The sequence below is a fragment of the Varroa destructor genome, unplaced genomic scaffold (genome assembly GCF_002443255.2).
Source record: "Varroa destructor unplaced genomic scaffold, Vdes_3.0 BEIS01000002.1, whole genome shotgun sequence".
In the NCBI taxonomy this organism is placed as follows: Eukaryota; Metazoa; Arthropoda; class Arachnida; order Mesostigmata; family Varroidae; genus Varroa; species Varroa destructor.
The window spans coordinates 32,605,714-32,620,588 of NW_019211455.1; the positions used below are offsets into that span (position 1 = coordinate 32,605,714).

Below are 14,875 nucleotides of genomic sequence, written 5' to 3' on the forward strand. Positions count from 1 at the left end.
CTTAGGTACCTTGAATTTGTGAGACCTTACCAAAAATTAAGGAGGCTGGATGCCCTGTAAACTAAGTGAAGTCTTTAAAGACGGGTAAGTCGACCCAGTTGCATCGTGTTTTCAAGACTATGCAATTAAAAACATTTGTTGAAGGGAAAGCTATCTTTTTCTTCGGACTGCATATAGGGAAGGCTACAAGAGCTTGCCTATGAAAGCTCGCAGATTAAAAGTTTTCACGATGGTCGGCACATTAAAGAGGTTGATAAAGTTTTTTTTTAATACCAGACGTGAGCATTTCTACGGAAAATCAAAATTGTTTGATAGAGGTGGGTCAACATCGTAGGAAATAACGGCAAACACATAATAAGTAGCTTGTTTCTGGAATTCAACTAAAACACATTACGTTTCGTTTTAGGTAACGAGATGCAGTATTTCTAACCGATCAAATATGTATATACGGTCACAGGCCAATCGAGAAAACACCCAGAAATTTAACCCGAACTAAATATTTATGCGTTTTGTAATATGAAAGCTGCCTCTCTCTGCTTTTCGCTAGCTAGAGAATCAGTTTTGAGCTGTGATAGAGACATTTACTGAGACTAGCACTTAGTTCCGGTCGTTGCTGCTCACTAGGATTTACATGCTCCGAATGTACTTTCACACCATTTCGTACAGGTTACGCCTGGGCCCTAGACCCACATTTGAAGCACTGTATTTGTGACTTATAAGACGTCCGTAATCTCTTGCCCAGCCATAACTAGTTCTTTTGATAATGCGACACGTTTTCAATTGAATTTGAGTCGGAGGAATTTCCAAACCGTGGCAGACAAATATCTCACACTTCGCCATAACAGCTAGAAATTAATCATGCACAAATGCACCAGTACTCTAGACATGGTATTTTTCGGGATAATCTCGCCATTTATCTATAATTTCGTTAACCGAGTATAGGCCTCCTACGCCGTGCTTGGGTACCGTAGTCAACACCCACTGTGTTGTTTGTCTGTTTGATCTATTGGGTTGCGTAGGACTCGTCGAAATTTTAAGCCGCTGGGGTAAATCAAACTATCCAAAACCTCAGAGTGCGTTTCGCAGTCTTTAACTGTACAAATGTGCAAGTGAAACGTGCATACTTCTGAGCACAATTTAGCCGAGGCGTTCTCGTTCGTTTACGACTATTAGAACAATTCGTTTCGATGTAATGTCAGCGAGTCTTCGTATACACATACGCAGTGACTCTAATATCCTCTAACGCATTTGAGGAACGTGTTACGATTTTTTTTTGCAGATCGGTTAGAATAAACCTGTCTCTTTGCTGCATTGCGCATCGTTTGCAGTATTCAAATTCTACTTGTCTTGATGATTTTTTGTTTGTCTGATTTTTTTTTTAATCTTCTGGGTTACATTGTCAACTGCCCATATCGATATTCTGACTCAGCAAATTGTTTTCGGGATTGCTTTCCTTGTGTGAGGCTGGCTACTATAGTCAACGTGATGGCCTAGTGGATAACGTGCTAGCCGTAGTACGAGCACGAAGCGTTCTAGGTTCGAATCCAGGCGAAGCTAAGCTTCGGCTCGCGGTGGTAGACTGTCGACTGACGGAAGAGTTGACGATAACGGTAGCCATATGGGCCGAAATATGTAGATTTTCCGTAAGGTTTTTTTCCGTGATCCTATGACGAGTTTATATGTAGTTGCAAAAAGCACAAAAAAAGTAACATTCTAAATGACTGAACAAAGTAGTTGCCATCGGACAAACGACGGACAAAAATGAAATCGGGTACTTAAATTGAATATTGATATATGTCGTGGTGAGCTATTCGTCTCAGCTTTCCTAGAGAACGTGACAGCGTAACATACATAGTACAGGCAAACAGCTTCCACATGAAAAGAAGTCGTATTGATATATTTAGTTAGTAATCTGATGAAATCCGACGATGTGTGAAATTTCCATGTGGTCTTAGTTGTTTGGCCATTGAGCATACATGTACTATATGCTAAACGTTGTTTACTTTAGTAACCTTTTAAATTAAGTAACCTTTAAAATGGTACCATTCCTCTGGGTGGGAATTAGATGTAATAAATATCCATTCAGCAAGGAAGTTAGAGAAGCTCCCTTTGATAGGAACCTTATAAGGATATCTATCACATATTTTAAGTAATTCATCATATTTTAACCACCCATAAAAATCATCTATAATAACTGCTTTGTGGTTACAATAACCATCCCACCATTCACCTCGTGTTTTGTAAAAAGTTTGATCTTGTCCGTATATTTTATCACAAATTTTACGAACACCGAAACTTTTTCCGGTTCCTGGATGACCATAAACTATACACAATTTGGTTCGATGGTTCCTTTTTGCGCCGAGTTTAAGTGTGGTAGCAAGGTCTCTTATTCCTCGTCCAAATTTAATAAATGCTACGGGATGATTTTCAGCAACGGCTTGAATAGGATCTTCATGATCGTTAAGTAATGTATCTACAACGTTATGTAGATCGTTACGTTGTCCTTGCGAGTTGATACGCCCGAATTCTTCAAATTGTCCACCTTTAACACAATATTCTCGATTTTTTTTCTTCACTTGCACGAGCAATTTCAATATGGGTTCTTTCACCAAGTAATGTTTTAAATCTGTCCAAGGATGTAGGTAGTTCTCGAGCAGCGTATCCTTGTAGATGGGGGGTTAGAGTATTAGGAGCAATTTCATAACCCCAAACAATATAACGAAAATTTTCAACATTATTTTTAATTTGGTTGACTTCTTCTTCTGTGTAATTGTTGAGGGTCCATGCAGCTCTCGAAATTTCATTTGACGGGCGGCCATTTTTTGCTTTGTCCGGGTCCCAGAAGTCGCTCAGGTACCCTGAGCGACTTCTGTCGTTAGTATTATAGGTCCCTACAGGAATGACGTCACCTCCAATTGCCCTCTCCCCTACTCCCTACTCCCCTAAATATCCACTATATAAGTGGACGCTTTGCCCAAACAAGTAGACATGGATTACGTCAGCAATAGCGCTTATACTCTTGACGATATTATACGTGGCATGCCTGAGCAAGATTATTTTATCAGAGTACTTAGTTTGGAGTTGAAGAGACTTAAAGGAGATCTAGTTTGCGGAATAGGAAATGCTGTGAGAGGTACTATATGCTAAACTTTAGTAGCCTATATATGGGAGAGGCCAAATCAAAAACACCGTAGTGACTGCTTGACCTTTGACTTTTTTCTAGAACGTTTAGCGTCCCAGTAATATTCGAAAAACGCTGCAGCAGTATCGTATGCAAGAACAGCTAAACAAACGTTCCCATAATGCTCTGGCGTCAAGGATATGAAGTGAGGTATATTACCGTAAATATGACCATACGGTTTGAATGAAAACTATGTACATCGCAAGCGTCTGAAGTTACCGGTCGATGGCCAATCTGTGTGGTGTCTGTATCTCTGTTCTGTTAATGCTAATTGGCCTTCATTGCTGGGTGAACGAATGAATGAGTGGTGAAACTGGGTGAACGTACAATGTTCAATAGACATTGGATAGGTCAGCATCATTTACTTCATTAAAAAACATATCTGAAAAAAAGTAGCGTATGCAACCACGCGTTAAGCTTACATCTAGGTGATACATATTTTTAAAAGTCACAACACCGGCTTCAGAATGTTTTTTCCTCAGATCTTTATTATGTCATACGACTATTTGCTTTGCCTCTTAAACTGATAACTTTTCTGCTAGGAAAGCAACTGTCGTAGTAGTATTTATATCGATATTGGATCTCCTGATGGAAATACTACGATGTTACTATATCTACAAAAACAGTGTTTTTCTTCGGCATGTGTTACTTGTTTTCGTTTTGTCACATGGCTGAGGGGGTAGACCATAGTTTAGGCTGGTTCAATCGGCCAGCTATCCGCATGTCTTTTAAGGGGTGCCGAGGGGTGTTGTTCACGTTACAGTCTCCCAGTGGTTTTGTTTCATTTCGGTTTTCTGGTTTTTTTTTTTTGGTGAAATTCATCGCAGGACAAGAGGGGCAGCTGTTATCGAGGCAATTTATCAGCCGTCAGGATACGACGATTCATCAATTAACAGGTTCAATATTCCAGCGGTGATTGATAAGTTTCTTTTTATTCAATAAACGAGAATACGCCAAGTCTATTTATGTGCCGGGTTATCTACATGATTCATTTAAATAGCGTTATCGTATCGCCAGAATTATAGCTTCCAACACTTCTACATATCTATAACAGCTTCCATGTCGATCTAATGGCCCATCTCTGTGCTATTTTCAATGACACAATTGAACACCAGGTGGCCCTAACGTATTATCAAAGCGGTTGGCCACGTGTCTATTTGTATCAGTGGTTTTCAACCAGTTCAACTGGTGGCAACATCTTATCTATGAGCTATTGTTCGGTAGACAAATCATTCAGAAAAGATTCTATTTTATGGTTCGAGATGCAAGACTTAAAAAAAAATGGAATTCAATAACGGGATCGCTACTTGATAAGTTAGGCGTACAGCATTAGGCCAATAGTAATAATAATAAATTCCCTGTTCCGATGTCTTTAACTTTTTTTCATTTTTTTTTTTACTTGAAAGCCGTCCAGTATCTACGTACCGAATGTACAGCGCCCTCTTCTGCTGGTGGCGTATTTATAGACATCGCAAGAACGCTATATCGGAGCCTTATGTATTATATTAGATTTAGGATCGAATTGTATTTCTATCGTACCCTATTTGAATGACGCCTTTGACAGGAAAGATACATTTTCGTTTCTAATGATTTCTATGACGTACTCTCGGAATCAATCAGATTCCTGTACCTTTTGCAGGCCTGTCCTGTAGTACAATTTCCGTATAATAATTGCCTTTCGCTATTATGATGAATATGTCTCCTTGAACTTTACATTTAAATTCAGCGGTGGTTATTTTTTTCCATCTACCACGTTTCGCTTGTAAAACCGTTGCCTAGCTAGCTAATATTGGTATTTTTACTACTGATATATTGCCAGCCCATGAGCTATATTCCTATAATAATATTATGGTTAATTTCTAGGGAACAGCTATAACTTCACTGAACAAATTCACGTTTTGTTTGACCCCTTCAACTTAGCTTGTTATTCGAAGGCTAAGAAAACTACCAATTATTCATCACATCTACATGTACGTTAACTAAAAGATGTATAGTATTAGGCCCCATAGCAGGAGGAGACGGGAGGAGATCCTTTTAGGCTCAGCTAGCTCAGGAGGCTGGCTACTCCGTTCGGAGCTGGCGATTTTATTAACTGCAAAAGACATTGGTTAAATGGAGAATGCACAATGTTGATGAGGGGCGTGTGATAGTGTCATACAATATTTGCTTCCAGCCCTGATCTGTTTCTGATTAACAAGTAATCTACTACGGAACCCTGGGCTAAGCTTCATATGCTTCCAACTGCCCATATATATATATAAAATAAGCTCCTGTGCAAAGGCTATGAAAATTGTTTTGAACTTCTAATTCAGTTCATTGATTATTTAATTTGCGGTGTGAAACTGTTAGCATCGAACGCATACATCATCACACAAAAGTCAAGTAGTTCTCTCCGTATTGTTTAAGTCGCGCTAGATGATCTATTCGAAGATTTGTTGTAGTGTTCGATACATATAATTGAGGAATCGAACCTACCTAGATAAATAACCTTAAAAGAAAAGGAATACACTGAGCGAGAGATAACTCGTGTTCAACCGTTTGTCATATTTTTAAATTTGTCAGCGGATCGGTCAATGGCGTGTACGACTACATCGCTTTTACCGTTGTGACACGTAATGTCACCGGTACCACGTCCGTAGTATTTGAATGCACACAAACGCAATGTCTGGGGTACCCTCGTTTCGTTGCCAACGCTAAAGGGTCGGTTACAAAAGAAAGAAGACATTAGAACTGCATGGAATTGGCCACGCAGTCAAATAAAGTAATAAATGAATCTGTTACATGTACCACTAGCATATATATTATCGTACTCAGGGTAACACCTAATATATTAATCTGTCGCTCGATGAACATCTAATTCCAATGTGGGTGTTCCGAGTAGGAGTCAGGCAATCGACTGGGCAGACTTTGACCTTGATTTGTTATCTAACGTCACATTTGATTTCCATACCATTTATTCCTGACGGCGATCCTTGTCAGCTAGTAGTCAGTGGTTGGCGGACGTCGCTGCACCAGCGAACTGGATAGTGGTATTTTGTTGCTGTGGACATGAAAAGTTTGCCGAACCTGAAAAGAAGAAAGGACAGGATGGAGTTCGTTCAAACGATCCTTTCATGAAATTCGACAGTCAGTCCCTTCTTACAGAAGGTTCTGGCCTATACAGCTGGTGCAATGGGTCCCGCTATTTGTCTGGTCGGTCTGGACTGTTGCTTTGCCAACAGCTGGGAAAGTAAACGTGGCTGATTTTGTTCATCAGAAAAATGTCCTGGCAACATCTTGTCTGCAGCTTATGACCTTGCCTGGGTTCATTCTGCCCTGCCACGGCGCCCGGCTCTGTCTAACTGTGCCAAATGTACCATGTTACTTCGCCCATTACGCTCTCCAGTTCGCTGTACCTTAAACGACTCGATCAGTTATGTGAAGTCGATCGTTGCCGATAACATCCTCGTCAACTGCTTACCCATACTTAATGAAAGTGGCAGCGTGGCCAACCATCGTTTTCCTTTTGTGCCTCGTTTCGTTTTTGGTATTATATAGATTTAATCTGCGTGTACATCTAACGGCGAAAACGGTTCAGAATCTCAGATTCTCAACGTTATAATTTATATAACTCAATAATAAGAGTTAAAATAAGGAAGGTTTTAAGTTGAAGAAAAGGTGACTCTAAAATGGCTAGAACGGAATGCTTACGTTACCAACGAAGCTTCGAGTAAAATTGCACAGAGTGGTTGGTACAAGTTCATATATAATTGTATGTACATGCAGTCAGTGTAAATGGGATAACTATGACTGAAATATATGGTTGTGAGCGGCATCTGATGTAATGTAAATGTTTTCGTTTAATAAAGGATAGCATTGTTACAGTAAACGAACACATGCATTAACATATCCCGCTACGAATAACCTAAATGTATTCCGGATAGTCCGCATTGCATATCAAAAAATACGCAAAGTAATTAAAACAAAAGCTGAGCAAGTCCAGTCACTCTGTTCCTATATAATATACACGGTGAAGCCGAAGTCCGGTACTACCATTAGGCATCGCGTAGCACAAAACCGTTAGGAGGGCCCCGTAAGTGTCCCTCGGGTCACTGCAACAGTTGCTTATTTAATAAATGCTTTTATAGAAAAATATTACCGTACCCTATGGCATGCTTATGCCATAGTATTATACGAAAATAAACATAGTAATAAAAACACTTTTGTTACAATCGTGAGATGTCCCCATATCCGTTTCAACTATTGCAATCATTTGCGTATCTTCTGCCGTCTCAATGTATGTGAAACGAAGATTCCCCAACACGCTCCAATGACAGTAGAAGTTTGTCTCAGCTTCTGTTTGAAAAGATTGCCCATATCCAGTACGTCTCAGTTGACGCACACCGTCCTTAAAGGAGAAAAACTCTGCAAGAAAAGAAAACAAATCTATTACTTCTGTATTATAATTGTCGAGGAACAAAATAACTAACGTAAAAACAAGAAAGCCGTATCCATGCAAGCATCTTGCAACAAGTGGCATACAGACACGGTGCGGTACATGCTCAACAAAAGGAGTTAAACAGATTATCAGACAGAGAACTATCGTTGCACTTTGCCAGTCGTTTTAGTAGGAGTAGAGTTATTTGATGGAACAAGAATCATGAAAATACAAAAGACTCTGGTTTAGCTAAATAGAGCTTTTAGAATTAAGTCTTCAAATTTATGCTGGTGTAAGATGCCTTTCGTATGGTTTCCGACGATGCCTGTACCCTTGAATATCTAGACTTTTGGCGTTCATGAAAAAAAACCGTGATAAAAGTTACCATTAAGATTCGAAAAGAAGAAAATAAGGTTTTTATGTTTATGCGTGCTCTCACTAAATGCAAAATATCGCTGGCAATCTCTGCGCTCTGCTTAAAGAAACAGAGAAGTAAGGAATGCTTATAATGAATAGAAATAATAATAGTAATAAATTACTATGGACCATGTGGTATAATTGATGCGTGTGGTTCTTCTTATGTTGAATGGTTGTTGTTCCCTCCGTGAAAACAACCTCAGTTATTCCCAAAGAAGCTTACAAATGACACGGAGACTTACAAATCCTAGATATGTCAAGCCTTTCTGACGTCATCAATATACTAAATTACCAGATCCACGAAAATATATAATTACTTGATCAAAATGTAATGGCATCTTTTCTCAGATGTTTCTTCCTATCGCCGTTCGAAAGACTATTTTTTTCCATCATCAGCTCGTTGTAACTTCGCGACGAAGGCACATTTTCTTCTGTAGTTCAGATTTCGAAAATGAAAACCTCAAGTCAAAGAGAGGTGATCTTCTTTACTTTATTATTCTACCTGTTCCCAGGGCTACAAAATTATTAAAGAAGCCCAAGATATCTGTGCCGCGTGTAGCGAGAGTTTTACAGTATAGTGGGCTTTTTGAGAAACATTCACGAAATTTAAGATGGAACTTCGGACTCGAAGAATGCATTACATCCAGATCGGCTATCCCGAAGTCTGCCATTCTACTATTTCCAGGCAGCTTGGATATATGGATTTATTAAAAGTTAGGAACATGGGTGTCTCATGAAGCGAGTCCAGGGGAAATAACGAGACAATCAACAAGAGTTATATACATAATGATGACACACTTTGTATAATGGGAAACGAAGCTATATAACCGACAAGACCTGATAGACAAAGCTAAATCTACCTTCTCTAAATATGCCAAGCTGCAAGAAATGAACGAAATAAATAAATCATTATCGCTTGGGAAAAGAGTAATGGCAAGTGCATTCCATTTTATATCTGAAATAAAAAATTATACTCTTGCTAGGCGAATGAACCGACACTAGTTGTTTGAGGGAACCAATATTTAGTTCACGAGAGTATGTATTCAACGAAAGTCTTCTACTGGAGTCAATGGTGTGCTTACAGATAACCTATATAAATTCTAGCCAGAGGTACGCAAAACCTGCCTTGTTGATACTCTTAGTAACATCCTGTGTCTCGCATTTATATTTCAGGTAGTCGGCCGATGCTGAGCTAAGGCGGCCGGCCTCTTCGTGGGTCGGCCCGCAGGGCCGCCCGAATCGGGTGCTGGAGAAAGGGAATATTATCGGGATGCAGTGTACACATTCTCACACATGTATAAGCCCAAACAATGTGTTTTTCATGAAAGCAAATGTAGGATAAGAAGTGGATAATACAAGGGCAGAACGGAGTACAAAGTAGCCAACAGTCGCCTGCTGTAGCAGTGAACGGTTGACCTAAACTGTTGCACCGAGGACGGGTCACGCTGTCACCGTACAGACGCGCTCAGATAGCGAACTGTCTATTAGGATACACACACAGGAGGACCAAGAGCAAACTGGGACACGACGACCGGGCATAAACAGGGCTTGCGGCAACAACATCTAAAGTCAATAGTACCAGTATTTAACGTCGCCGTATCCCGAAAACAATGTGGAGGAGATATTTGTCGTTCCGCCTTGTCGTTTATTGAATAGGCACCAGTTACCAAGAGCGAGAAAGAATTAGTGGTTATTACTGTGTGTTGGCACCATTACGGGCTCGGAACATAAGAAAAAGTGAGCCACTAGAGATTACTGACTAAATGTGGCGCAAAAAAACGGCGCCAGCCAAAGCGTTAGAAAACAAGAGAACGTGGACAGGAGCGTGAGTGGGATTCGCTCGCGCAGCCGCCACCGGAGAGGAGAGTGTAACTGGAGGAGCTAGCAGGCTCGAGCTGCTGTTGTTCCGAAGAAGTTGAGGCTCTCCAGGGGAGCCCAGAGGGCGCCGTCGGGCCAGGCCGACCCCTAGTGGTATTTCCTATCAGAGGAGTCGGCATAGCCCACTGCCGCCCTCCGGAGCCGCTCCAGGGCCGCGCCCCATCAGCCAGCCCCTTAATTAGCCGGCGGCAAGTCTGCGCCGCCAATACCGATACGACTGGCGGACATTCGTCAAGAGCGGACAGTGCGCCCCGCAACGCCTTATCACAACAACAACAACAACAAGGCGAAGAAAGAGAGCAGCGACAGGTGCACCTTCCACCTCAGGAACAAGTGAATCCTCTCAACGACGACGGCCATGTAGGAGTCGCAGAAGGTGTGGATCTTACGCAGCAGGCTACAACATCGCACGAAGTAAGTGAACGCTAGTTGAGAATTACTATGGCGGATTTGTGTACCCTAATAGTTTTAGCCGCTGCCGATTTTCGAAAAGGGTTTAATTCGTAATTTAACGACTCAAATGTCCTATGACTAGCATCTGTGGCACGAGCATAGACCTTGTGTGTGGCTATTTGCTTATTAATTGCGATAAAATACATTTGCACAAATATTTTTTTGCCATCTTAAATCCAAAGTTCAAAGCATATTAATCGCAGCTTGCTGACGAAATACTTTTATTGATTCTTACGCAGATATATAATCACTAGTGTTCAACTGTCTGAAAACAAGGACCACATGCTTTCCTGTTTTCGCGCTGTACGATTTCAATCCGTGTTCTAAGTAGCGTTAACAGAAAAGTAACGTCTGACACAGAGGACATTTAAGGCCACTTGATATTTTTGGCCTATATCTAGGTACGACTACATTTCTACAACATCCTCGTAAAAATCTGTCTTTGTATGTAGTCTGCCAATTTCTATAAAAAATGATCACAATCTGATTTTGATGCGTCGTACTGTTTCAGATGCCAAGGACAGCCGGTGGGACCGGCGGTGGCGGAAAAAATGGTGGAGCACGAGGTCGTTTGAGTCGCAGCGCCGGAAGTGCAAAAAGGAGCCGCAGGCGGAGGGCCACTGGTGCCTTCGACCCGATCAATGCGCTGAACCAATCATTCATCAATGTCGGCATCGCCTCTCTCTCGAAAGGCACTTATTTCGTGCCAAAGAAGGCTTTAGGCTTCGCTGACTTTTCCCGACACTGCAAGCTGCTACACAAGAACAAACATCTGCTACGCACTGAGTTTATGGTTAGACTCACAGTGTCATTGTTTGTAGGCGTGCCTACATAAAAAAAACCTGCATTTAATGCATCATATAACGGTGGTTAGACGTTTTGGCATTAATCATGCTCTGCTAAACCGTTCCCATTTCGTGTCTCTACCACTACCGTGTCTACGCCACCAATGCTAAGAAAAATACGCATACAGTATAAAGAGCAACAACTATAGATCCTAAAGTGATTTTTAAAAATTCTTGGAGGTATCACTAGTGTACTTTTTAATAATTGCATTTATTTATTTATTTATTATAACTATTATTCATGGTTATTATTCATAACTTCAATTCGAAACTTGAACCACCCACTGATCATATTCGAAATATTTCTTTTTTATTCCGCAAGTAACTTCCAAATAGCAACGATACGTCAAGCGATACTGACGGATCTAAGCTCCCTTAAATACAGTAAAAAATTACAATGAAATCGAATTTTACGTAAATAACCAAAAAAAATGTAAGGGCCCAAAATGGCCAACAATACGAAAAGTGCCTGAAAGTCTCGAAAAAATTAATCATTACAATATATTTGAGCAATTCAAGCTGCAATTAATACTCTGCACTTCAAAACGGCTATTAATTTCTCTGAAAAGGATCTAGGTGGATCGAAAACGGCTTTCTTGGACCATTTTGACCAATCTTCAAGTCTTTTAAAGCAAAAGCTCATTGAGTATCCTTGGGTTAGCCAGATGATCAGGAACCGCATCAGAACTGATCATAAGATAAATTGTCGACCTTGGCACAGCTCTTCCCACGCAAACATAACGGGTATTGGCTGATTTTTACTCAAATTCTAAAAATGATGTATTATTTTTCCCTGGATTACTAGACTATTTCTAATAGAAATACCTTTCTTCCGGCAAGCGTGCCCGCTGCTACCAAAGCTTACACGAATCTGATATGTCATGTTGTACATGCTACAGCTGTCTTTAAATCGATTTGAGACACTCAAAATTAGCTGAGCTTCATGTTATCCTTGAAAAAGTAAACAAGCACTACTCATGTCGAATATCTGCACTTTCTTTTACTGGTAACGATAGGCATTTGTGAGTCGTTCCCTCGTTAGTTGGGAGTTTGATGGGTGTAAAGCAGGTAGTTGTCCAATTCATTTTCTTACGCCTTATCTTTTGTCGTTCACTTTCATTTCCAGCTGGCTACAAAGAGCGAGAGTCACTCGCAACGTCATGCCAACAAGCCAGCCAACGACCTCAAGAATAGCTACAAGAAACTACTGCCATGTAAGTTTAACATTCCGTTGGCGCTACCCTTTGACTTGTCCGTCCCTTAGGACAATGGAACACGAGGCTTAGTAGGTACGAAGAACTTACGGCGGATCTCGCTCTCTGTCAGTTCTCCATGATCTTTACAATAAGCGCATTTTCTGGCCTGTTCTTAGGCCAGCAGCGATACACCCTGGCGTTTTGCTTCATACACGTATATATAAGTATATCGAGCGCATCAAATGCGCACACGTACACATGACGACAGTTTCAGCAGGAGCTGGAGATAACTTCCCGACAACTTTGATGTGGTCAACCCCAGCCGTCGAATAATAGGGAGAATTGCAGGTAAAAAGTAGCTGATCAATTCATCAAATTAGTTACACGAATATTATTGTACTGATTTGGCTGATTGTGGTCTAATTAAGTTGACGTGTACCCATTTGGAAGCACAATAGCAAGCTTAGCTAAGAGTGATGATACGCAAGCTGACCTATATGTAAAGCTAATCATCGGATCATTTGTTCAGATGCATACGCGAAAGGCATATGATAAAGTATAAGTAAATTTTCTCTTAGCAAACACGAAAGCTTGCACCCGATTCTATTATCTCGCTGCCTGATGTATTTCTTGAAATAATGGGGGGCAGTTCTTTCGATGGACATTCCTATTTTTAGTACCATATACTATCACTGCGACTGGTGAAATGGCCAAGTGCAAACAGGCTGTTAGTGCCTTTGAGATAGCGAGGCGCGTATTGAAGTAGTTGTCTTTCGCGGCCCCGCTGGTAATCCTTTCCGGATCGTCGTGTGCGTACTTAGACTTTTGCGGTGCACAGAAACTTGTATATATCAGTGCTACATCGGCCCTCAGCCAGCTTAGTTTTTGCTACCACTGTTTGGCTCGTGATTCTCTTGACTCTTAACCCTTAGATCTTCCGCTTGTCTGCCCCATCCTAGCACGCGGAGCTCAAATATATTCGAAGGACCTCTCTATAAACCCATGAACAATGATGAGCCTCACTGTTCTTCTGTTATTTAGAAATGACATAAGATTCCCTCCAACTAAATTATGCAGCATTAGCAGGAGCAGTGTGCTAATACAGCGTATTCGGTACTGGACAAAGCGTTACACGGTGTTTTTCCACCGTCACACACCAGCGTCGTGCGGCCACTGTTTTTATTACTGCTAATGACCTTGTGCAGGGCCAGCAATGATAGGGGAAAGAATAGTTGCTGGTAGCCACGCCAGCAGATTATAATAGATACCAGATTTGCTTTTGGAACTGCACTAAGTTTGGTCAGCGCATGCACTTGACGTTAGTTGCTCGTGATTCGTGGGCGGAACCCAAGCCCAGCGAATACGGTCAGTGGCTCCATAGTTTGTACCGAAAACAATAGATGTTGCTTTGGGTTCTAAATTAGTGTGGTACGTGCGTCACGCCTCGTATTTGTGTACATGCTACTGGATAAACAGCACATCGGAAAGGCAATCCAAGAAGCAAAACGAACCGTAGTTCCCTTGATAATGTCGAAAAAATCTAAATGAAAAAAAAACACTAGCTGCGTTAGAAATTCCAGCGAGGCTTTGAAATACCATTCAGGGAAACATTGGATATAGTTGCTAGGGTGGGCTTAATACAGGCCTACGACAACAATGATATGTGGGCAACTGGACGGACCAACCTGAACGGCATAGAGAGTGGGCGTTTCAACTTCTGTTTTTGTTTAGATAAGTTCGAGGAAATAGCTTACCGGAATCATGAACATTTATTTTATACGTTGAGCTTTACCGTCTCATTAGGTTATGTTTCACCATCTGTCTGTCTCGGTGAGTCCTAAGATAAACGGAACGTAATTTCAGACGACTATAACAGGGTTGTGTTATCAACGACAGATGACCAAGAGGATTCGGATTATATTAACGCTACTTACGTTGATGTAAGTTCCACATACGCACAGACAACAAGTATATATCGTTCAGTATTTATAGGTTGTTGTTTTAGAACGAAAAAATCATCTAATGACTTCGACTGTGATTTTCGTTTTTTAGATAAGACCATTATTTAGCAACTCCTTGTACGTAAAAATGTATGTGAGATGTTCCGTTTATTTCTGTTATCGTTTATAACAATAAATACTAGTATTTTTCTGCGGTAAACATTACGTTATGAAGGATTTGTGAGAGATTCTGCTATAGAGCAGTAACGTCTGTTAATACGTAGAAAATTCGCCAACGTCAGTACTTAATGGCGGCCTCTTAATTACACTAACAAGAACAATGAAATGAACATACGTTTACTAATAAAGTCTATTTAATTTTTACTTCGTTGTTATAATCGCAGAGCCTGCTACGACCAAATGCATACATCGCTGCACAGGGTATGTAGTTTTGGACTAGTCATTAACAACTTCTATATTAATATAATACTCCGCTTCACGAGCTTTACATACCATTGCTATCCGGTATCAGTCATGTTTTTACGTAA

General features: G+C 40.7%; 1 protein-coding gene across 8 annotated transcripts in view; it reads left to right on the forward strand.

The window, feature by feature from the left end:
• The window catches only part of Ptp36E (protein tyrosine phosphatase 36E), a 99,597-nt gene that overhangs the window by 53,751 nt on the left and 30,971 nt on the right, over positions 1–14,875 (forward strand). For 6 of the 8 annotated variants that reach the window (XR_015322363.1, XM_086981770.1, XM_086981769.1 and 3 more), the window contains 5 exons: positions 9,189–10,307; positions 10,858–11,139; positions 12,318–12,405; positions 14,251–14,327; positions 14,732–14,768. Coding sequence is in view for 6 of the 8 variants with exons in the window: in XM_086981770.1 (XP_086837896.1) it covers positions 10,858–11,139; positions 12,318–12,405; positions 14,251–14,327; positions 14,732–14,768 (484 nt within the window). In the remaining 2 variants the exon portion in view is untranslated. Of the gene's footprint in view, positions 1–4,025; positions 4,078–9,188; positions 10,308–10,857; positions 11,140–12,317; positions 12,406–12,439; positions 12,736–14,250; positions 14,328–14,731; positions 14,769–14,875 lie in introns of those variants that run through there. The other 2 variants (XM_086981773.1, XM_086981774.1) reach the window with 2 other exon arrangements.